The 22,954-nt window shown below is 36.7% G+C and overlaps 1 protein-coding gene and 25 non-coding genes across 26 annotated transcripts; 25 read left to right on the top strand and 1 right to left on the bottom strand.

Moving 5' to 3' along the window:
- Positions 1–1,056: 1,056 nt before the first annotated feature.
- Positions 1,057–7,871, bottom strand: LOC111461980 (phosphoacetylglucosamine mutase). Its single transcript, XM_023105627.1, has 9 exons — positions 7,723–7,871; positions 7,371–7,633; positions 7,026–7,145; positions 6,767–6,909; positions 6,441–6,689; positions 5,047–5,462; positions 4,574–4,749; positions 3,689–3,785; positions 1,057–1,543 (listed from the first exon to the last, which is right to left on the bottom strand). Exons 1-9 carry the CDS (start codon positions 7,781–7,783, stop codon positions 1,386–1,388), a joined length of 1,683 nt encoding a protein of 560 aa, XP_022961395.1. The 5' UTR covers positions 7,784–7,871; the 3' UTR covers positions 1,057–1,385.
- Positions 7,872–17,584: 9,713 nt separating this feature from the next.
- On the top strand, positions 17,585–17,655 carry TRNAG-CCC. The gene has a single exon. It is a non-coding gene; the product is annotated as a tRNA-Gly (tRNA).
- Positions 17,656–17,746: 91 nt separating this feature from the next.
- Positions 17,747–17,817, top strand: TRNAG-CCC. The gene has a single exon. It is a non-coding gene; the product is annotated as a tRNA-Gly (tRNA).
- Positions 17,818–17,908: 91 nt separating this feature from the next.
- On the top strand, positions 17,909–17,979 carry TRNAG-CCC. The gene has a single exon. It is a non-coding gene; the product is annotated as a tRNA-Gly (tRNA).
- A 90-nt stretch (positions 17,980–18,069) lies between these two features.
- On the top strand, positions 18,070–18,140 carry TRNAG-CCC. The gene has a single exon. It is a non-coding gene; the product is annotated as a tRNA-Gly (tRNA).
- Positions 18,141–18,231: 91 nt separating this feature from the next.
- Positions 18,232–18,302, top strand: TRNAG-CCC. The gene has a single exon. It is a non-coding gene; the product is annotated as a tRNA-Gly (tRNA).
- A 91-nt stretch (positions 18,303–18,393) lies between these two features.
- TRNAG-CCC lies at positions 18,394–18,464 on the top strand. The gene has a single exon. It is a non-coding gene; the product is annotated as a tRNA-Gly (tRNA).
- A 91-nt stretch (positions 18,465–18,555) lies between these two features.
- On the top strand, positions 18,556–18,626 carry TRNAG-CCC. Its single transcript has one exon. It is a non-coding gene; the product is annotated as a tRNA-Gly (tRNA).
- Positions 18,627–18,716: 90 nt separating this feature from the next.
- TRNAG-CCC lies at positions 18,717–18,787 on the top strand. Its single transcript has one exon. It is a non-coding gene; the product is annotated as a tRNA-Gly (tRNA).
- A 90-nt stretch (positions 18,788–18,877) lies between these two features.
- On the top strand, positions 18,878–18,948 carry TRNAG-CCC. The gene has a single exon. It is a non-coding gene; the product is annotated as a tRNA-Gly (tRNA).
- A 90-nt stretch (positions 18,949–19,038) lies between these two features.
- Positions 19,039–19,109, top strand: TRNAG-CCC. The gene has a single exon. It is a non-coding gene; the product is annotated as a tRNA-Gly (tRNA).
- Positions 19,110–19,199: 90 nt separating this feature from the next.
- TRNAG-CCC lies at positions 19,200–19,270 on the top strand. The gene has a single exon. It is a non-coding gene; the product is annotated as a tRNA-Gly (tRNA).
- A 90-nt stretch (positions 19,271–19,360) lies between these two features.
- On the top strand, positions 19,361–19,431 carry TRNAG-CCC. Its single transcript has one exon. It is a non-coding gene; the product is annotated as a tRNA-Gly (tRNA).
- A 90-nt stretch (positions 19,432–19,521) lies between these two features.
- Positions 19,522–19,592, top strand: TRNAG-CCC. The gene has a single exon. It is a non-coding gene; the product is annotated as a tRNA-Gly (tRNA).
- Positions 19,593–19,682: 90 nt separating this feature from the next.
- TRNAG-CCC lies at positions 19,683–19,753 on the top strand. The gene has a single exon. It is a non-coding gene; the product is annotated as a tRNA-Gly (tRNA).
- Positions 19,754–19,843: 90 nt separating this feature from the next.
- On the top strand, positions 19,844–19,914 carry TRNAG-CCC. Its single transcript has one exon. It is a non-coding gene; the product is annotated as a tRNA-Gly (tRNA).
- A 90-nt stretch (positions 19,915–20,004) lies between these two features.
- Positions 20,005–20,075, top strand: TRNAG-CCC. Its single transcript has one exon. It is a non-coding gene; the product is annotated as a tRNA-Gly (tRNA).
- A 90-nt stretch (positions 20,076–20,165) lies between these two features.
- TRNAG-CCC lies at positions 20,166–20,236 on the top strand. Its single transcript has one exon. It is a non-coding gene; the product is annotated as a tRNA-Gly (tRNA).
- A 90-nt stretch (positions 20,237–20,326) lies between these two features.
- On the top strand, positions 20,327–20,397 carry TRNAG-CCC. Its single transcript has one exon. It is a non-coding gene; the product is annotated as a tRNA-Gly (tRNA).
- A 90-nt stretch (positions 20,398–20,487) lies between these two features.
- Positions 20,488–20,558, top strand: TRNAG-CCC. Its single transcript has one exon. It is a non-coding gene; the product is annotated as a tRNA-Gly (tRNA).
- A 90-nt stretch (positions 20,559–20,648) lies between these two features.
- Positions 20,649–20,719, top strand: TRNAG-CCC. Its single transcript has one exon. It is a non-coding gene; the product is annotated as a tRNA-Gly (tRNA).
- Positions 20,720–20,809: 90 nt separating this feature from the next.
- On the top strand, positions 20,810–20,880 carry TRNAG-CCC. The gene has a single exon. It is a non-coding gene; the product is annotated as a tRNA-Gly (tRNA).
- Positions 20,881–20,971: 91 nt separating this feature from the next.
- Positions 20,972–21,042, top strand: TRNAG-CCC. Its single transcript has one exon. It is a non-coding gene; the product is annotated as a tRNA-Gly (tRNA).
- A 91-nt stretch (positions 21,043–21,133) lies between these two features.
- On the top strand, positions 21,134–21,204 carry TRNAG-CCC. Its single transcript has one exon. It is a non-coding gene; the product is annotated as a tRNA-Gly (tRNA).
- A 92-nt stretch (positions 21,205–21,296) lies between these two features.
- TRNAG-CCC lies at positions 21,297–21,367 on the top strand. The gene has a single exon. It is a non-coding gene; the product is annotated as a tRNA-Gly (tRNA).
- A 577-nt stretch (positions 21,368–21,944) lies between these two features.
- Positions 21,945–22,015, top strand: TRNAG-CCC. Its single transcript has one exon. It is a non-coding gene; the product is annotated as a tRNA-Gly (tRNA).
- Positions 22,016–22,954: the final 939 nt, after the last annotated feature.

The raw sequence follows: 22,954 nt of genomic DNA, 5'->3' as shown, positions 1-22,954 counted from the left end.
TAGTAAACGGAAGTATTTAATTAGGTTCTTTTCACATTCCGTGCATATGCTACTTATTCTTTGCTCATGGAGAAGCGTGAGAGATGCGATGAAGGGATGTGGAAAGAGGAGAGCTTCCTATGCTATGACTGGTTTGCACAGCAGTGTCATGGCAGGTCTCCTCCATTGGTTAGTTGGGGTAGATTTTCTATGTCTTTATTAGTCAGGCTCGTTCGGGGCGTGTTGCCCGTGGCCGCATGCCCATGCCAGTCGAACCCTTTATTTAATTCATGTTGTATTGCCTTATTATTGTATTTACTATTTGTATGACTATTCAACGAAATCATGTCTAGGTCTGTTAGACCTGAATCACCTCAATGTATACTATAGGAGTTGTGACTAGTTGTCAACTCCTCCCATCTAGGTTTTGTACGACCGTTCAGCGAAGTTTGTATGATTATTTAGCGAAATCATGTCTAGGTCTGCTAGACCTGAATCACCTCAATGTGTACTATAGGGGCTGTGACTAGTCATCAACTCCGTCCACCTAGATTTTGTACGACCGTTCAGCGAAATCACGTCTAAGCCTTCTAGACCTGAATCGCCTCAAAATGTACTATACTGGGATGCGACTAGTTGTCAAGTTCTCCATGCCCAAATGTACTATACTGAGATGCGACTAGTTGTCAAGTTCTCCATGCCCAAAAAGTTATATGTTACTTAAGCCGTTGTGTTGCTCTTTCATTCTTACTTTCAAGCTCATGTTCGAAAATCTCTCTACCCTGTTTTCTAAAACATTCTCAAAACAGAAATAGAGGTTTGAGTATACGTTACTTGACCATAGACGTGCTGCACAATCACAAAGTCCACTGCCAAAAAAAGCGCAATTATGACAATTAACACATTGGTTGTGTCAGTGGCTCTAGAATAACAACAAGAAGTCAAATGACCTAACCCGACCTGAATGAGTAAGACGATGTCAACAACAAACAACAAACAAGACGAATCTTTCAACATAGGTTGTTGTTTATTATCTTTCATGTTATATTTAGGTATATGATTGTTCACATGTAGGCATTGAAGACAATATGTTTGAATGCTCATGTAATATGGCATCCAAAAGAAGAGCTTTATAAAGAAGAAGGGAGCTAATCCCAGTTCTGAAACATAAAGAAAAACAGACCTATGCTAGTAAAGGTCTGCTCATTTCTAACGTTCTCCTCTCGAGAATGCAAAAACGGCGACCCTCTCGAGTGAATCACTCGAAGATGAAGCTTAAAGGATGAATAACTTCAACGATCGTTACATTACAACATTACGTTAAAACTTAAGGTTCATAAGCATAAACTAAAACATCTAAAAGCTGATGTCATTGACTCGTGGATACTGGTCGTTCCTTAATCTGCTTATTTTGAACTGCCATCCCCAAGGAGTTGGTCTACTAGTTTCGCTACTGAGTTCGCTAGATCATCTGCTGCTTCCTGTGTCGATGCCTCTGCGTAGACACGAATGACGTCTTCAGTTCCTGAGGGGCGTATGAAACAACGTCCTTGAGGATATTTCGCTGCAGAAAATGAAGCCAATTGTGGACATCATTGTTGAGCTGATCATGGAGATATCATGTAATCCAATTCAAAGGAGAAAGGGCTATCATATCTGAAGGAAACCATCTTTTCTTTCTTTCTTTCTTTTTTTTTTTTTTAAGAAAAAGAAATTTCAGTTGGAAAGATGAAAGGATAACAAAAACAAGCCAACATAACGGTAACGGCCCAGACTCACTGCTAGCAAACATTGTCCTCTTTGGGTTTTCCCTTTCGGGCTTCCCCTCAAGGCTTTAAAATGCGTCTGCTAGAGGAAGGTTTCCACACCCTTATAAATGGTGTTTTGTTCTCCTCCCCAACCAACGTGGAACATCACAATAACAAAACAATTCACTCCCTTTCGGGACCCAGCGTCCTCGCTGGCACTCATTCCTTTCTCCAATCGAGGTGGGACCGCCACCAAATCCACCCCCCTTTCGGGCTAGCGGATACTGGCACACTACCTCGTGTCTACCCCCCTTCGGGGAACAGTGAGAAGGCTGGCACATCGTTCGGTGTCAGGCTCTGATACCATTTGTAACGGCCCAGACCCACCGCTAGCAGATATTGTCCTCTTTGGGCTTTCCCTTTCAGGCTTCCCCTCCAGGCTTTAAAATGCGTATGCTAGGGGAAGGTTTCCACACCCTTATAAATGGTGTTTTGTTCTCCTCCCCAACCAATGTGGGATATCACAATCCACTCCCCTTCGGGACCCAGCGTCCTCGGTGGCACTCGTTCCTTTCTCCAATCGATGTGGGACTGCCACCAAATCCACTCCCCTTTGGGGCCAACGTCCTTACTGGCACATCGTCCAGTGTCTGGCTCTAATACCATTTGTAACGGCCTAGACCCACCGCTAGCAAATATTGTCTTCTTTAGACTTTCTCTTTCGAGCTTCCCCTCAAGGCTTTAAAATGCGTTTGCTAGGGGAAGGTTTCTACACCCTTATAAATGGTGTTTTGTTCTCCTCCCCAACTAACGTGGGACATCACAACAACAAAACAATCCTCATGCCCAATTACAAAAAGAGGATCCAATCCAAAAAGAATCATACTAAGCAGATAATTACATAATAGCATATCAACATATAACAGACGCCCACATGAATGATTTAAACTTAAATCACATCCCAAAGATCCTTCTCAGACCGCTCGACCCCACGAAAAATACCAACTACTCCAAAACAAAGCAAAAAAGAAAGAAAAAAAAAAAAAAAGAAGATTGCCAAAGAACCCTTCCTTTGTCATGAAAATGAGGATTCAAGAACACTTCTCGACCAACAACCTCTATTACAGGCCATTGCAATCCCAAAGGTTCTAAAGAACCTGTTCCTCTCTCCTACGAAAGACGAAATACGAAAGACGAACCATGGCTCTTATAAAAACCCTTAAACCTATCACTTGAGACCCATTCAAAAGGGTGCGGTCCATACTCGCTTACAATAATTCATCTACCACAGATAATCAGGCTCCAACTGAAACCGCCATAACTATTTCACAAAAGAGACTCATTACATAATCTCACTTTCTCAAAGCTGCCATAACAATCTATCTAGTTTAGCTGAAATGGAATATAAGAAACAGATCCTATTCAAAAGGGTGAAACATACAAGAACTCTCAAGGAAATGGCAAAATGAGTAGAGGGGGAATAATTACTTAGCAGTTTTAGAGTTTAACCTTCAGAGAGAATCAAAGAGAAAACACAACAGAATCACAAATCTAACTAGGATCTGTTCAAACATCTGAATAACATGGCCGTTCTTAAAAGTTAATTTCAGTACTTATTCACAAGATAAATGGAAAACTTAATATTGTACCAATTAAAAGACATGTTTCTTTCGTTTTTGGTTTTCGGCAGGGTGAAAATATTGGCAAGCAATTGAAGAGGCCACATATTACCCTACATCTTCCACTAGGATTGTGTGAATTATGAATGATCATTGTTCAAACGAGTTAGAAGGCCTTTAAAAGTAGTATTTTAAGTAAAGCAGTTTGGTATGAATACTTTCAGGTAAAAAAAAACATCAGAAACGAGACTGTAAAAAGGAGGAGAAAGATAATTATTCAGTTTCATTTGAAACTTGCAACAAAATTAACCAAGCAAATAAAGATTTTAGTATTGTCGTTACCTATTTCCAAATCGATTGCTTCTTGCAACCCAGGTGGCTTCACGACCTTAGTTTCTGCATTGGAAGTCTCAACCGCTGTTCTATCAACGACTTTCACCTGCGAGTTGTGCGAGTCAACGAAGAATGAGTCAATTCTCAAATCAAAAAACTTAGATGAATCCTCTTCAAATAGTAGCAAAAGAAAGCAACAGACAAGCATGCTCCCATCTTATAACGTAACCTACTTAAATGGTTGAGTTAGAGTCGATTTGGAATGACTTTTCACGTGCTTAATAACAATTTTTTTGTACTTAAAAACACTTTTTAAAGCACTTACAAAATCATTCAAAACAAACCATTATTAATGTTATTGCCACACACACACACAGCAGAATGAAAAAGAAAGGATGGGAACAATTTCCCCAAATTAAAAATTTACGCAAGTTTTCCTTCAAATTCGTCCCTCTAAATTTTGATTTTAGAACTGCAAAATTTGGTTCTACCACAGTTGAAACAAGAGCGAGTTGTCATCTGATGGTCACGCAAGGATAGTTTCTAGTCATATGAAGAGATAAAACTGCTTAGGTTGACCACCAGCAACAATTTTTTGCACTTTCATTCCTGACTAGCAAAATTCACCTACTTCAGAGACAGTACTAGGAATTTGCATCTTAATTGTACTGTTCATTAACTAATGAAAGGGTTATTATAGAAAATAAAACATAGATACTCGTAAGAAGATTTATGATGGACTTCAAAACAAAGAATATGACCAATTCCTTGTTAAAGCTCCTAAAGACAATCAAAAGAAAGCTCCAAATACAGAACACAATTTTTGCTTCTTTCCTCTAAAAAAAAAATAATAATAGTACAATAAACTTGTAGCAAGGAAAGAGACGAGCAAACCTTGAGCTGCCTACTCGGTAGGTCCTGATAAAGCTCACTCCATTTATGTATCGACCAATTTTTGTGCCGTAGAATAGCCTCAACTAGCAGCAAGCCACTCAGAGCATCTCCCACAGCTTGATTAATCAATTTGCTAATTGCCAGTAATCTCAAGGCTGCCTTGTGCGGTTCTGAACCTGAAACACATAATAAGTTAACTTTTATACTCAAAATATAGTTGTTAGGATCCTGGTTATATGGTAATATAAAAAGAAAATTGTAATGATAATAGTTTTACGAGGGGGCTATCTCTTTACCACATAAAAATAATCCCAATATGTTCCTCCCCCAAACTTCCTAACTTCCTCTCCATTAATAACCATTCCACCCTAACAAACTCCTCAGGCAATGATTAGTATGCCAACCCCTGCTACTCATAATATAGCCTCCAACAGTGAATCAACCAGCATAATAACTACCATGTCAAATGTTACCTGCAAATACATTGGAAAGCTCCAAATAACTGGGCTGTAACAGGGAGATGCAGTAATCTGAGAACAAGACAGTCCCATGACCATTTGCTTCAAAATAGATCCCAATGTCATATTCAGCAGCTTTCTCATGCAAGTACTTTACTCCTGTTGGAGTGAGCACTACTTCTAGTCCCAAGTCTTTAAGATACTGAGTTGATGCTCCATTTGCATAAGCAGTTTGCACAACACCAAGGCGGGGCTCAAAAGCAATTTTGGTGTCTTTGCTCCTTGCTGCCAAAATTGTTAATTGTTCCTTGATGAATATAGCAAATAAAGATAATATCTTGTCCCCATCAACAAGATTGATCTTATTGCTACTTCCTGATGGCACAGTAAAATATACGAGTCGATCGGCATCTCCATCAAAACTAACACACCTGAAAAGCTAGAAGCATCCAAGCATTCGATTAAGAATATTATCGTTCTCAACCATAAAAGATATATCAATGAAATTTTTTCCCTAATTTAATAGATTAAACTTTCTGCGATTGAAAACTGATATCAATCCCAAAGGTCCATAATGATGATGAGAAAATAAAGGAGGCTATTATGTGTGAAACAATGTTAAATTGCAAGTGAAAAGTCGTCCTTTATCAACAACTATAGCCAGCCTTACAGTTGTTGAATGATGAAAGTCCCATATCGGCTAATTTAAGGAATGATCATGGGTTTATAATCAAAGAATACTCTCTCCATTGGTATGAGGCCTTTTGGGGAAGCCTAAAGTAAAGCTGTGAGAGCTTATGCTCAAAGTGGACAATATCATACCATTGTGGAGAGTCGTGTTAGTCTAACATGGTATCAGAGCCATGCCCTAAACTTAGTCGTGCCAATAGATTGGTAAATCCTCAAATGTCGAACAAAGGACTCTAAAAGAAAAGGAGTCGAGCCTCCTCGAAGGCATAGTAAAAAATAACTAAGACTCCGAAAAGAAAAAAGGAGTCGAGCCTCGATTAAGGGGAGGCGTACTTTGTTTGAGGGGAGGTGTTGGATGATGAAAGTCCCACATCGGCTAATTTAGGGAATGATCATGGGTTTATAATCAAAGAATACTCTCTCCATTGGTATGAGGCCTTTTGGGGAAGCCCAAAGCAAAGCCATGAGAGCTTATACTCAAAGTGAACAATATCATACCATTGTGGAGAGTCGTGTTCGTCTAACAACAGTCACCTCCCGATAACTTCAAAGGATGTCATATTGACGAAACATTTGTCTACAAAATCAAAGATTATTTCTATGCAAATGAAGATCAAAATATTTCTTAAGTGATATGATGTGTAAGTGTAAGCAACATCATCATAGAATTTTCCATAGAACAACAAGCTCCAATAATCAACAAAATAGCAATGACAAACCTGATCCCAACATCTTGTGAACCAAAGTTACATGGAACTATCTTCTCTTTCTGAACAAAATCAGCACCTACTCTTTCATTGAGTACACCTTCTCCTTTTCCTGAATTACGAATCTCAATAGCCAAACCATTCAATTTTTCCTTCAAAAGTTCTAACTTCTGTCCACCCACACCGTTAGCCCCATCAACAACCAACCTTTTATCCCAATCATTCAGTTCATTATTATTTGGGTTTGAATCCAACAACCACCTATCAAACATAAAAGTCCTTTAAAAAAGTATTCCAAATAAGTCAATTTCTAAGATAAGTAAATAAAATAAAACAACTTGAACGAATTTGAGAGTCCATCGAAGTAATTAAGTTCGGATGATTCCAAGCCTTTATTCCGAACATGAACCATCCAATGCAGCTGTGGGGTCGTCAAAATTCCCATATCTTGAGCAACAGCCCCAATGATCGAACCGATTCCCTTCATCGAGTCAAACAGTGAACAAAATAACAGTATTACAACCAAGAAGATAGGAACAAAGATTAAAAAAAAAAAAGAAACAAATTGAACTACTATTGCAAATAAAGGTCAAATACATTTTTAGCAGCATCAAGTAGCACTTCTCCACTTGGCCTCGTGTCTCTTGCCACCAGAATTTGAGCTGATTTCGATCCATCTAGTAAGATATTTTCCTTCTCCGTAAATTCATTGATTAACTGCTTATCAATTTAATTGCATTGCACATCTTAGGATCCGTGTCCAGCTATATTGAAATTTCAACAAACTCACTATCTAATAGTAAAAAAGAAGGGAAAAAAAAAGGTCAAATTTCTCGTAAAACAACTCCTCCCCAACTTTCCTTCTCCAATTTCACCTTCATCAATCGTTAACCAAATAAGAATAAACAAAGAAAACCAGAGCATTGTAATTGATAGCCATACTCGAACGAGATCTCGTGAGGAAGGCGCATTAGCAAGGGCATTGGCAAAGGGCTCCCACTCTTGGGTGAGCATTCCACCACTCGGATCAGCGATTTTTACTCCATTATCAGAAACTTTATTGTGAGAAGCTGTGATCATCAACCCGATCACTGCCTCGGTTTTCAATGCTCTCAAAGCGGCCAAGATTCCCACCCTATACATCGTCGACAGAAGCACCGACGCATCTTCCCTAAAACCTGCTGTTCCATAAGATAATCTCATTCCTAACAACAAAAAATACACAAGAACAGGAATCAGAAGCTATGAACAGTAGTAATTGTTGTAAAAGAAGATTGAAATGGGGAAAAGCAACCATGAGGAGGTGGGAACCGATCAGATTCTCTAAGAAGAAGATCAAGTTGCTCTTTGTTCATGATCTCGAATCTGTAATACTCTCTAACCAAATTAGCTTCACTGCCTTCGTTGTTCTCACACTGAATTAGACAAACATTACAATGAAACAAATTCAGCAGTTCCAAGAAAATTCCGAGGGTGTAAACGGGTCGGGTCGGGTCGGATAATTCGACTTGACCTGTATTTTATTAAAATAATTTTTAAGTTTTGTATTTTATTAAAAAAAATATTTCTAATTTTATATTTTATCACAAAAATACTAATATTGTTACTATTTTAAAAGAAATTAAATTAAATACACTTATTTACTTTCGGATATGTTAAGGATGTTTAATTTATCATATATATCATATTTAATATTTTATTATACGCAAATATCTAGATATTTGTCTTCTTACCATAGGTATCTTTTCATATATTGTTTTTTCCATATTCTTGTAATTTATTTGATTATAAACAGAGAATTTCACAAACTTGTGGTGGTTTAACCAAACATTCTGATGGTATCAGAGCCCCTTCGGTTTAGGGGCCCCGATCCTTCATTTTCAATAGCTTATGAATCCCCTACTCATCTTCTTCTCTACCACCCCTATTGGTTTTGACACTGTAGGGGCAGTCTCCATGGCTGCTACATACGGAGCCGATTGATTACTCTTCGGCTCCACCCTTTTGACCTCTAAATCACCCTTCGTCATACTCTGTACATACAACCTCACCTTCTCCAACACAATCAGTTTTCCCTTAGCCAACATAGCCTCTCTCATTTTCTTTCCAATCAACCCTTCTATCCTTCACAGAAACCCTAATCTCAGGATCCTCATCAGCGTTCTTTTCGAAAATATACGGAATCTCGATAAGCCCATCGACCTTGTGTAAAGATTATCTTTGGAATCTGGGCGTCGCACTGGCCTTTTCGCCTACCAAGTCGCCACCACCCTTCTCGCCAAAATTGGCTCCTTTGCCCACCGTGGCAACTCTTCCAGCTTCAACATTATCTTTGTCCCTTGCTCTAGGTTTCCCCTTCTACTTCTTGGGTTAGACATATTCTCACTGGAGCTAAGGCAGCATCGTCGCTGAGCGACGATCCCTCTTCATGGGTTAGACATATTCTCGCTGAAGCCAAGGCAGCATCGCACTCAGCGACGATCCCTCTACAGTTTTCGAGGCCAAGAAAGTGTTTCTCTACGCCTCCTCTGAACTAGGTTGTTGACATTTTCACGAAAAGTGTTTCTCGACCTCTCTTTGAATTTTTTATATCCAAGCTTCATGTTCGTTCAAATCCGACGCTCAACTTGCAGGGGCGTGTTAAGGATATTTAGTACTAAATTATAATTTACCATATATATCATATTTGATATTTTATTATAGACAAATATCTTCTTACCATAGGTATCTTTTCATATATTGTTCTTCCCATTTATTACCGTTTCCATATTATTGTAATTTATTTGATTATAAATAGAGAATTTCACACACCATTTAGGTGTGGTGGTTTAACCAAACATTCTCATGGTATCAGAGCCCCTTCGGTTTAGCAACCCCGATCCTTTATTTTTAATAGCTAATGAATCCCTAACTCATTTTCTTCTCTACCACCCTTGCTGGCTTTGGCGCTGTAGGGGCAGTCTCCATGGCTGCCACATGCGGAGCCGATTGATTACGTTTCGGCTCCACCCTTTTGACGTCTAAATCACCCTTCGTCATACTCTGTACATACAACCTCACCTTCTCCAACACAATTGGTTTTCCCTTAGCCAACATAGCCTCTCTCATTTTCTTTCCAATCAACCCTTCAATCCTTCACAGAAACCCTAATTTCAGGATCCTCATCAACGTTCCTTTTGAAAATATGCGGAATCTCGATAAGCCCATCGACCTTCTGCAGAGATTATCTTTTTGAGCTCATTGGCATAAAACATGAATAACGTACAAAAATTCAAATGAACAATTGGTTCTATGGTGTAGTAGTTAGTACTTTATACTTTGAATCTAGTGACTTGGGTTTAACTCCCGGTACGACCTCCCTCTATGGTGTAGTGGTTTGCACTCTCAATTTTGAGTCCATGCATTTGACTCTCGTACCTCTCTTATTAGCTCATCCTTACTTCAACCTTAAAAGTTAATATTAATTTGTCAAACATGTCTCAATTGACATAAAATGTGTTACTAGGCAAAAATTTTAATGAACAATTGGTTCTATGGTGTAGTGGTTAGCACTTTGAACTTTGAATCTAGTGACCTGGGTTCATCTCGCGGTAGGACCTTTTTCTTTTATATTTAAAATGTCAAATACGAGATAAAATTGTCGGGTGGATTGAGGCAATGGCTGAGCTACCGTATTAGGTTGGTATTTGGTAAAGCTTGACACGTTCTTAATAGTCTTCATCGACGATATACTGGTGTATTCTAGAACCAATGAAGAGCATGAATTACACTTGAGAAGAGTATTGTCGATGTTGAGAACGCATACCTCTAGAACCAATTGTTGTAGCCCTCACTCGGGTACCAAAAAAAAGAGGGGAAGCCCTTCACGTGGAACAAGGTCTAAGAGTAGAGAGTATTAGGGCAAACCGGTAACGACACTTATGCTCAATGTGCCTAATGGTTCAGGAAATTTTGTGGTCTATAATGACAGGCAAGAGGCTAAATTGTGTTCTAATGCAAAATGACAAAGTGATAACTTACGCCTCCCGACAAAATAGAGGACTCAGACTACATAAAACCGGTAAAAACATCCGAGTCATTCAATCAAACTACATAGAACCGGTAAAAACGACTTGATTCAAGTTCGATTGTGGAGTGACTCAATTTAAAACAAGGTTCTAAATATTGCATCCGAGTCATTNACCTGTATTTTATTAAAATAATTTTTAAGTTTTGTATTTTATTAAAAAAAATATTTCTAATTTTATATTTTATCACAAAAATACTAATATTGTTACTATTTTAAAAGAAATTAAATTAAATACACTTATTTACTTTCGGATATGTTAAGGATGTTTAATTTATCATATATATCATATTTAATATTTTATTATACGCAAATATCTAGATATTTGTCTTCTTACCATAGGTATCTTTTCATATATTGTTTTTTCCATATTCTTGTAATTTATTTGATTATAAACAGAGAATTTCACAAACTTGTGGTGGTTTAACCAAACATTCTGATGGTATCAGAGCCCCTTCGGTTTAGGGGCCCCGATCCTTCATTTTCAATAGCTTATGAATCCCCTACTCATCTTCTTCTCTACCACCCCTATTGGTTTTGACACTGTAGGGGCAGTCTCCATGGCTGCTACATACGGAGCCGATTGATTACTCTTCGGCTCCACCCTTTTGACCTCTAAATCACCCTTCGTCATACTCTGTACATACAACCTCACCTTCTCCAACACAATCAGTTTTCCCTTAGCCAACATAGCCTCTCTCATTTTCTTTCCAATCAACCCTTCTATCCTTCACAGAAACCCTAATCTCAGGATCCTCATCAGCGTTCTTTTCGAAAATATACGGAATCTCGATAAGCCCATCGACCTTGTGTAAAGATTATCTTTGGAATCTGGGCGTCGCACTGGCCTTTTCGCCTACCAAGTCGCCACCACCCTTCTCGCCAAAATTGGCTCCTTTGCCCACCGTGGCAACTCTTCCAGCTTCAACATTATCTTTGTCCCTTGCTCTAGGTTTCCCCTTCTACTTCTTGGGTTAGACATATTCTCACTGGAGCTAAGGCAGCATCGTCGCTGAGCGACGATCCCTCTTCATGGGTTAGACATATTCTCGCTGAAGCCAAGGCAGCATCGCACTCAGCGACGATCCCTCTACAGTTTTCGAGGCCAAGAAAGTGTTTCTCTACGCCTCCTCTGAACTAGGTTGTTGACATTTTCACGAAAAGTGTTTCTCGACCTCTCTTTGAATTTTTTATATCCAAGCTTCATGTTCGTTCAAATCCGACGCTCAACTTGCAGGGGCGTGTTAAGGATATTTAGTACTAAATTATAATTTACCATATATATCATATTTGATATTTTATTATAGACAAATATCTTCTTACCATAGGTATCTTTTCATATATTGTTCTTCCCATTTATTACCGTTTCCATATTATTGTAATTTATTTGATTATAAATAGAGAATTTCACACACCATTTAGGTGTGGTGGTTTAACCAAACATTCTCATGGTATCAGAGCCCCTTCGGTTTAGCAACCCCGATCCTTTATTTTTAATAGCTAATGAATCCCTAACTCATTTTCTTCTCTACCACCCTTGCTGGCTTTGGCGCTGTAGGGGCAGTCTCCATGGCTGCCACATGCGGAGCCGATTGATTACGTTTCGGCTCCACCCTTTTGACGTCTAAATCACCCTTCGTCATACTCTGTACATACAACCTCACCTTCTCCAACACAATTGGTTTTCCCTTAGCCAACATAGCCTCTCTCATTTTCTTTCCAATCAACCCTTCAATCCTTCACAGAAACCCTAATTTCAGGATCCTCATCAACGTTCCTTTTGAAAATATGCGGAATCTCGATAAGCCCATCGACCTTCTGCAGAGATTATCTTTTTGAGCTCATTGGCATAAAACATGAATAACGTACAAAAATTCAAATGAACAATTGGTTCTATGGTGTAGTAGTTAGTACTTTATACTTTGAATCTAGTGACTTGGGTTTAACTCCCGGTACGACCTCCCTCTATGGTGTAGTGGTTTGCACTCTCAATTTTGAGTCCATGCATTTGACTCTCGTACCTCTCTTATTAGCTCATCCTTACTTCAACCTTAAAAGTTAATATTAATTTGTCAAACATGTCTCAATTGACATAAAATGTGTTACTAGGCAAAAATTTTAATGAACAATTGGTTCTATGGTGTAGTGGTTAGCACTTTGAACTTTGAATCTAGTGACCTGGGTTCATCTCGCGGTAGGACCTTTTTCTTTTATATTTAAAATGTCAAATACGAGATAAAATTGTCGGGTGGATTGAGGCAATGGCTGAGCTACCGTATTAGGTTGGTATTTGGTAAAGCTTGACACGTTCTTAATAGTCTTCATCGACGATATACTGGTGTATTCTAGAACCAATGAAGAGCATGAATTACACTTGAGAAGAGTATTGTCGATGTTGAGAACGCATACCTCTAGAACCAATTGTTGTAGCCCTCACTCGGGTACCAAAAAAAAGAGGGGAAGCCCTTCACGTGGAACAAGGTCTAAGAGTAGAGAGTATTAGGGCAAACCGGTAACGACACTTATGCTCAATGTGCCTAATGGTTCAGGAAATTTTGTGGTCTATAATGACAGGCAAGAGGCTAAATTGTGTTCTAATGCAAAATGACAAAGTGATAACTTACGCCTCCCGACAAAATAGAGGACTCAGACTACATAAAACCGGTAAAAACATCCGAGTCATTCAATCAAACTACATAGAACCGGTAAAAACGACTTGATTCAAGTTCGATTGTGGAGTGACTCAATTTAAAACAAGGTTCTAAATATTGCATCCGAGTCATTCAATCAAGTCTTGATCAAGTTCGATTGTGGAGTAACTCAATTTAAAACAAGGTTCTAAATCTTACTTCTGTATATTTGATGTTAAGAGGTAATCTAATTCTAGCCTTATTACTTAGTTGATCTGAATTTTACTTCTGTATATTTGATGTTAAGAGGTAATCTAATTCTAGCCTTATTACTTAGTTGATCTGAATTTTGTATAAGAGGTGTTAATTTATTTGATTCTACGTTCAAAATAGAGGACTTAGACTACATAGAACCGGTAAAAACATCCGAGTCATTCAATCAAGTCTTGATCAAGTTCGATTGTGGAGTGACTCAATTTAAAACAAGGTTCTAAATATTGCATCCGAGTCATTCAATCAAGTCTTGATCAAGTTCGATTGTGGAGTGACTCAATTTAAAACAAGGTTCTAAATCTTACTTGTGTATATTTGATGGTAAGAGGTAATCTAATTCTAGCCTTATTACTTAGTTGATCTGAATTTTGTATAAGAGGTGTTAATTTATTTGATTTAAAGGTTCTTGCTTCAACAAAAGCTTGGATGGTTGGCGTGAGAATTAAGATTGTCTTAGTTTGGTATCAGAGATTAGTTTGCATGCGTCTGACCAAATTTAGAAATGATTTTATCTTTCATTTATGTTATTGTTTATCTTTTTTTTAATCTGTCTATTTATTTTCTTGTTCTCATTTCCACCGTTATTCGTCATCTTATGACTTTGAGTCGAGTATTATCTCAAATCGAGTGAAAATGTGATCTTTTAGAAACTTGAGTACGATTTTGACATTGTTCATTAGGCAAGCCATTGCCTCAACCCATCCCGACTCATAGTCTACTGCTGAATACAAATTTGAAAGCTTAGGATTCTATGGGAAATTTACCATTTTTGTTTTCTTTCTTAGGTGAATTTTCAAAATATTCGGAGTTGGAGGAGGTGTTGAGGAGAGATATTTAGGGGAAGGAGGTACGTCAGATTTGTAGAGAGATGGGATCAGTTACAATTTTTTTTTTACTGTTATTACATTATAGACCCCTAAAAAGAACTTTCGTCATCGAAAGTCTCAAATTCCTGGATTAACTCCGGGTATTTCTCTCTTATTTCGTCCTCACGCTCCCACGTGTCTTCTTCGGTGTGGTGGTTCCACTACAATACCTTAACGAATGCAATTTTCCTGTTGTGTAGCGCTTTCACTTCACGAGATAGGATCCTTAAGGGTTTTTCTTCATAACTCAAATCTTCGTTGAGTTGGAGGGGTTCGTAGTCTATTACGTGGATAGGGTCTGTCATATATTTCCTCAGCATCGATGCGTGAAATACATCGTGTACTCCTGAGAGAGAGCGGTAGGGCTAACTTTTATGCTATGGGACCAATCGGCTCGAGAATCTCGAAAGATCCAATGAACCTGTGACTCAACTTGCCCTTACGTTCGAACCTCAAGACACCTTTCATGGGTGCCACCTAGAGAAATACTAGGTCCCCTATCTCGAACACTAAATTCCTATGCCTTACATCGATGTAGCTTTTCTATCTACTTTGAGCGGTACGTATCTTCGCTCAAATTTTCTGGACAACCTCATTGGTGACTTGAACTAGCTCAGGTCCTACTAACTGTCTCTCACCTACCTCGTGCCAACATAGCGGGGACCTGCATCGTTTCCCATATAGGGCCTCAAACAGTGTCATCCCAATAATGGCTTGGAAGCTATTATTATACAAGAATTCCATCAAGTGGAGCTTGGAATCTCAACTTCCCTTAAAGTCTATTATGTAAGCACGTAGCATATCCTCTAAAATTTGGTTTAGGAGCTCCGTTTGACCATCTGTTTCAAGGTGGAAAGTTGTACTAAAGTCGAGGTGAGTATGCAGTGCTTTTTGAAGTCCGTGCCAAAACACTGATGTAAAGCGTGTGTCTCAATCCGACACTATCGATACTAGGACTCCGTGTAGCCTTACTATTTCCTTAACATACATTTGAGCTCAGTTGTCAACTACATATGTTGCTTTTCCTGGTAGGAAGTGTGCCGGCTTGGTCAACCTGTCGACAATTATCCAGATCACTGTATAGCCCTTCAGCGTTCTAGATAGTCCTACTATGAAGTTCATTGCTATATTCTCCCAACTCTACTCCTGTATACCTAGGGGTTGTAACATCCCCGCCGTCTTTTGTTTGAGAGCTTTTATTTGTTAACACCCTACGCACTTGCTCACAAACTCGGTCACGTCTCTCTTCATGTTTCTCCACCATAAATGTTGTTTTAAATCTTGGTACATCTTAGTACCTCCTGGATGACATAGAAAATGGCGAGTTGTGTGCCTATGTTAATATCTCTTTCCTTAACTCCTTTATTATTAGGACACATTGACATCCTTAATATAATAATCCTTCATTTGAGAATTTCGAGAATCCGTCTACTGAACCCTCTACAAGTTGGCTTAGGATTTTCTGTCGGTTAGGGTCCTCTTGTTGGGAGTCAATAATTCTCTGCCTAAGTGTGGGTTGTACTGTGAATCGGGCTAGCTATGCTATGACTCCCTCAGTCACTACAACTATGTTGGCTCGCTTAATATCTTTTTGTACCCTTACATCCCTCGTAATGAGGGCTGATAAGTGGACCGTCTTTTTACTTAGGGCATTTGAGACCATATTTGCTTTTCTAGGTGGTATTGGATATCTACGTTGTAATCCTTCACAAATTCTAACCACCTTCTCTGCCTCATGTTTAACTCTTTCTGGGTGAAGAAATATTTTAAACTCTTGTGATCGATGAAATTTGGGTTTTCTCTCCTTATAGGTAGTGTTGCCAAATTTTTAGTGCGAACACTACCGTAGCCGATTCTAGGTCATAGGTAGGGTAGTTCTTTTCATATTCTTTTAGTTGACGAGACGCGTATGCAACGACCTTGTCGTGTTGCATCAACACGCATCCAAGTTCTTTCTTACACGCATCACTATAGATCACGTACCCTTTCGAACTCTCAAGTACCATGAGTATTGGGGTGGTTACCGATCTTTGTTTTAGGTCCTGGAAGCTTGCCTCCCAAGCATCATTCCATGTAAATGGTACTCATTTTCTCGTTAGCTGTGTTAAAGGCGAGACTATCCTAGCGAAGTCCTGCACGAACCTTCGATAGTATCCCGCCAATTCTAGAAAACTCTGTACTTCTGTTACTATAGTTGGGCGTTCCCACTTTGTGACCGCTTCGACCTTTGTGGGATCTACGGATATTCCGTTCTTTGACATCACATGTCCTAAGAATGAGACTTGTCGTAACCAAAATTCGTGCTTAGAGAACTTGGCGTACAACTTATTCTCTCTCAGAGTGGCTAGGACTTTTCGGAGATGTCCTCGGTGTTCTAAGTGCGTCTTCGAGTATACTAGAATGTCATCAATGAATACTATCAAAATGTGTCTAGACAATCCTTGAATACTCGGTTCATTAGTTCCATAAACTCGTAGTGATCATACCTTGTCCTAAACGTTGTCTTTGGTATATTATTTTCTTTAATCTTGATTTGATGGTAACCGGACCGAAGGTCTTTCTTAGAAAATATCTTACCTCTCTGAGTTGATTGAATAGGTTTTCTATTCTAGGTAGAGGATATTTGTTATTTATGGTTCTCTTATTTAACTATCTGTAATTGATGCACAAACACATTGATCCGTCTTTCTTTTTGACAAACAACACTGGCGCACCCCAAGGGGATACATTAGGTCGAATAAAACCTTTGTCTAGTAGGTTTTGTAATTGTGCCTTTAGTTCTTTTAACTCCGCTGGTGCCATACGGTAAGGTGCTTTGGAAATACAGTTCCCAGTCCGAGTTCAATAGCGAAGTCAACCCCTCAAGAAAGAGGTATTCTAGGTAGGTCTTCCGGAAATACGTCCGGAAACTCATTTCCTACTAGTACGTTTTCTAGGGTCTTTTCTTTTCCTTTGATATCTACGACAAATATTAATATAGTCCAACCGCCTTGTTGAACTAATCTCTTTGCTTTCATCATCGAGACTACTTTTGGATTAGTCCTCGTACTTGTGCCTTTAAATTTAAAGCTAGGTCCCGCCCATAGTGAGAATACTAATTATTAGTTGGTTAAAAAAATTAAAAAACTTAAATTTAATATTGTTTATAATATATTTATTAATGAATGAAAATTAAATTAAAATTTCACTATTATATCACTATTAAGTATATCTTATTAATATAATTTGATTTTAAGTTTATATAATTAGTTTAAAGTTAGTTTTTTAATAATTGTTTGTTAAAAATTATTTTTAAAATTATTTTTTTTTTAAATAAAAGGGGCGCATCTAGTGTAGTGGTATCATAGTACCCTCCCACGGTACTGACCGGGGTTCGATTCCCCGGATGCGCATTTTCTTTTTGTTAATTAGTTTAAAGTTATTTTTTTTAATAATTGTTTCTTAAAAATTATTTTTTAATAATTTTTTTTTAAAATAAAAGGGGCGCATCTAGTGTAGTGGTATCATAGTACCCTCCCACGGTACTGACCGGGGTTCGATTCCCCAGATGCGCATTTTCTTTTTGTTAATTAGTTTAAAGTTATTTTTTTTAATAATTGTTTCTTAAAAATTATTTTTTAATAATTTTTTTTTAAAATAAAAGGGGCGCATCTAGTGTAGTGGTATCATAGTACCCTCCCACGGTACTGACCGGGGTTCGATTCCCCGGATGCGCATTTTCTTTTTGTTAATTAGTTTAAAGTTATTTTTTTAATAATTGTTTCTTAAAAATTATTTTTTAATAATTTTTTTTAAAAATAAAAGGAGCGCATCTAGTGTAGTGGTATCATAGTCCCCTCCCACGGTACTGACCGGGGTTCGATTCCCCAGATGCGCATTTTCTTTTTGTTAATTAGTTTAAAGTTATTTTTTTTAATAATTGTTTCTTAAAAATTATTTTTTAATAATTTTTTTTTAAAATAAAAGGGGCGCATCTAGTGTAGTGGTATCATAGTACCCTCCCACGGTACTGACCGGGGTTCGATTCCCCGGATGCGCATTTTCTTTTTGTTAATTAGTTTAAAGTTATTTTTTTTAATAATTGTTTCTTAAAAATTATTTTTTAATAATTTTTTTTTAAAATAAAAGGGGCGCATCTAGTGTAGTGGTATCATAGTACCCTCCCACGGTACTGACCGGGGTTCGATTCCCCGGATGCGCATTTTCTTTTTGTTAATTAGTTTAAAGTTATTTTTTTTAATAATTGTTTCTTAAAAATTATTTTTTAATAATTTTTTTTTAAAATAAAAGGGGCGCATCTAGTGTAGTGGTATCATAGTCCCCTCCCACGGTACTGACCGGGGTTCGATTCCCCAGATGCGCATTTTCTTTTTGTTAATTAGTTTAAAGTTATTTTTTTAATAATTGTTTCTTAAAAATTATTTTTTAATAATTTTTTTTTAAAATAAAAGGGGCGCATCTAGTGTAGTGGTATCATAGTCCCCTCCCACGGTACTGACCGGGGTTCGATTCCCCAGATGCGCATTTTCTTTTTGTTAATTAGTTTAAAGTTATTTTTTTAATAATTGTTTCTTAAAAATTATTTTTTAATAATTTTTTTTTAAAATAAAAGGGGCGCATCTAGTGTAGTGGTATCATAGTCCCCTCCCACGGTACTGACCGGGGTTCGATTCCCCAGATGCGCATTTTCTTTTTGTTAATTAGTTTAAAGTTATTTTTTTAATAATTGTTTCTTAAAAATTATTTTTTAATAATTTTTTTTTAAAATAAAAGGGGCGCATCTAGTGTAGTGGTATCATAGTCCCCTCCCACGGTACTGACCGGGGTTCGATTCCCCAGATGCGCATTTTCTTTTTGTTAATTAGTTTAAAGTTATTTTTTTAATAATTGTTTCTTAAAAATTATTTTTTAATAATTTTTTTTTAAAATAAAAGGGGCGCATCTAGTGTAGTGGTATCATAGTCCCCTCCCACGGTACTGACCGGGGTTCGATTCCCCAGATGCGCATTTTCTTTTTGTTAATTAGTTTAAAGTTATTTTTTTAATAATTGTTTCTTAAAAATTATTTTTTAATAATTTTTTTTTAAAATAAAAGGGGCGCATCTAGTGTAGTGGTATCATAGTCCCCTCCCACGGTACTGACCGGGGTTCGATTCCCCAGATGCGCATTTTCTTTTTGTTAATTAGTTTAAAGTTATTTTTTTAATAATTGTTTCTTAAAAATTATTTTTTAATAATTTTTTTTTAAAATAAAAGGGGCGCATCTAGTGTAGTGGTATCATAGTCCCCTCCCACGGTACTGACCGGGGTTCGATTCCCCAGATGCGCATTTTCTTTTTGTTAATTAGTTTAAAGTTATTTTTTTAATAATTGTTTCTTAAAAATTATTTTTTAATAATTTTTTTTTAAAATAAAAGGGGCGCATCTAGTGTAGTGGTATCATAGTCCCCTCCCACGGTACTGACCGGGGTTCGATTCCCCAGATGCGCATTTTCTTTTTGTTAATTAGTTTAAAGTTATTTTTTTAATAATTGTTTCTTAAAAATTATTTTTTAATAATTTTTTTTTAAAATAAAAGGGGCGCATCTAGTGTAGTGGTATCATAGTCCCCTCCCACGGTACTGACCGGGGTTCGATTCCCCAGATGCGCATTTTCTTTTTGTTAATTAGTTTAAAGTTATTTTTTTAATAATTGTTTCTTAAAAATTATTTTTTAATAATTTTTTTTTAAAATAAAAGGGGCGCATCTAGTGTAGTGGTATCATAGTCCCCTCCCACGGTACTGACCGGGGTTCGATTCCCCAGATGCGCATTTTCTTTTTGTTAATTAGTTTAAAGTTATTTTTTTAATAATTGTTTCTTAAAAATTATTTTTTAATAATTTTTTTTTAAAATAAAAGGGGCGCATCTAGTGTAGTGGTATCATAGTCCCCTCCCACGGTACTGACCGGGGTTCGATTCCCCAGATGCGCATTTTCTTTTTGTTAATTAGTTTAAAGTTATTTTTTTAATAATTGTTTCTTAAAAATTATTTTTTAATAATTTTTTTTTAAAATAAAAGGGGCGCATCTAGTGTAGTGGTATCATAGTCCCCTCCCACGGTACTGACCGGGGTTCGATTCCCCAGATGCGCATTTTCTTTTTGTTAATTAGTTTAAAGTTATTTTTTTAATAATTGTTTCTTAAAAATTATTTTTTAATAATTTTTTTTTAAAATAAAAGGGGCGCATCTAGTGTAGTGGTATCATAGTCCCCTCCCACGGTACTGACCGGGGTTCGATTCCCCAGATGCGCATTTTCTTTTTGTTAATTAGTTTAAAGTTATTTTTTTAATAATTGTTTCTTAAAAATTATTTTTTAATAATTTTTTTTTAAAATAAAAGGGGCGCATCTAGTGTAGTGGTATCATAGTACCCTCCCACGGTACTGACCGGGGTTCGATTCCCCAGATGCGCATTTTCTTTTTGTTAATTAGTTTAAAGTTATTTTTTTAATAATTGTTTCTTAAAAATTATTTTTTAATAATTTTTTTTAAAAATAAAAGGGGCGCATCTAGTGTAGTGGTATCATAGTACCCTCCCACGGTACTGACCGGGGTTCGATTCCCCAGATGCGCATTTTCTTTTTGTTAATTAGTTTAAAGTTATTTTTTTTAATAATTGTTTCTTAAAAATTATTTTTTAATAATTTTTTTTTAAAATAAAAGGGGCGCATCTAGTGTAGTGGTATCATAGTACCCTCCCACGGTACTGACCGGGGTTTGATTCCCCGGATGCGCATTTTCTTTTTGTTAATTAGTTTAAAGTTATTTTTTTTAATAATTGTTTCTTAAAAATTATTTTTTAATAATTTTTTTTTTAAATAAAAGGGGCGCATCTAGTGTAGTGGTATCATAGTACCCTCCCACGGTACTGACCGGGGTTCGATTCCCCGGATGCGCATTTTCTTTTTGTTAATTAGTTTAAAGTTATTTTTTTTAATAATTGTTTCTTAAAAATTATTTTTTAATAATTTTTTTTTTTAAATAAAAGGGGCGCATCTAGTGTAGTTGTATCATAGTACCCTCCCACGGTACTGACCGGGGTTCGATTCCCCGGATGCGCATTTTCTTTTTGTTAATTAGTTTAAAGTTATTTTTTTTAATAATTGTTTCTTAAAAATTATTTTTTAATAATTTTTTTTTTTAAATAAAAGGGGCGCATCTAGTGTAGTTGTATCATAGTACCCTCCCACGGTACTGACCGGGGTTCGATTCCCCAGATGCGCATTTTCTTTTTGTTAATTAGTTTAAAGTTATTTTTTTTAATAATTGTTTCTTAAAAATTATTTTTTAATAATTTTTTTTTTTAAATAAAAGGGGCGCATCTAGTGTAGTTGTATCATAGTACCCTCCCACGGTACTGACCGGGGTTCGATTCCCCAGATGCGCATTTTCTTTTTGTTAATTAGTTTAAAGTTATTTTTTTTAATAATTGTTTCTTAAAAATTATTTTTTAATAATTTTTTTTGTAAATAAAAGGAGCGCATCTAGTGTAGTGGTATCATAGTACCCTCCCACGGTACTGAACAAGGTTCAATTTCGGATGTGCATTTTCTTTTTGTTAATTAGTTTAAAGTTATTTTTTTAATAATTATTTCTTAAAATTACTTTTTTAATAATTTTTTTTTAAAAATAAAAGGGGCGCATCTAGTGTAGTGGTATCATAGTACCCTCCCACGATACTGACCGGGGTTCGATTCCCCGGATGCGCATTTTCTAGAATTTTCTTTTTGTTAATTACTTTAAAGTTATTTTTTTAATAATTGTTTCTTAAAAATTATTATTTTTTAAATAAAAGGGGTGATTTAGTGTAGTGGTATCATAGTACCCTCCTATGGTACTGACCGAGGTTCAACTCCCCGGATGTGCATTGTCTAGAATTTTCTTTTTGTTAATTATTTTAAAGTTATTTTTTTTAAAAAAATAACGTTATTATTGATGTCCTAAAACTCATAGTTTGTAAATAAAGATATATTCTATTTTCAATAAAGTTATTATTGATGTTTATTCAGAAAAAATTGTTATTGAATAAAGTGAACTTTACGACCATTAATCTAATCCAATAAACTAAGAACACTCTGGCTATAGTATGATTACTTGAACTATATGTAGAGACATAAACTTGGATCAAGTCTAAGTATATAGTCAAAATGATCTATAGTATAAGGATAAGGCTGAGTACCTTATTCTGGGGACATTATGGATGCGGCTCACTTTTGTATATGATATAAACAATGTGATCACTAAATTGTACATGTGGAGACATGTGAGTGGGGGCGTCTTATGCAATGAGTATTGCATAAGATCGGACCATGAAGAAAACCACTCTCACTTTATAATGTCGTTTACTGTTGAGACTAATTTTCTTTTCATTCGATAACCTAGGTAACTCGGTTTTTAATCATGAGCTAACCATGAACTCCTGTTTATTCGGAATTATCCTTAGATTTGCATGAGTGAGAGTGGCTCTAGTTCGCCAACTCAATAGACCTCCCATTTCAGGGGTAAGACTGGGTGAATGGCTGGGGGCGTGGGGTGCAAGACAAAATGCACTTGTAACGACCCGGGAAAGAAAGAAAAATATATACATATACATATAATAAAAATAAATAAATAAATAAAATAAAGTAAAAAAAAAAAAAAAAAAAAAA

This window comes from Cucurbita moschata, unplaced genomic scaffold (genome assembly GCF_002738365.1).
Source record: "Cucurbita moschata cultivar Rifu unplaced genomic scaffold, Cmos_1.0 Cmo_Scf00026, whole genome shotgun sequence".
Classification (NCBI taxonomy): Eukaryota; Viridiplantae; Streptophyta; class Magnoliopsida; order Cucurbitales; family Cucurbitaceae; genus Cucurbita; species Cucurbita moschata.
Note: the sequence above shows the minus strand (reverse complement) of the source record. Positions and strands in the feature narration are given on the sequence as shown.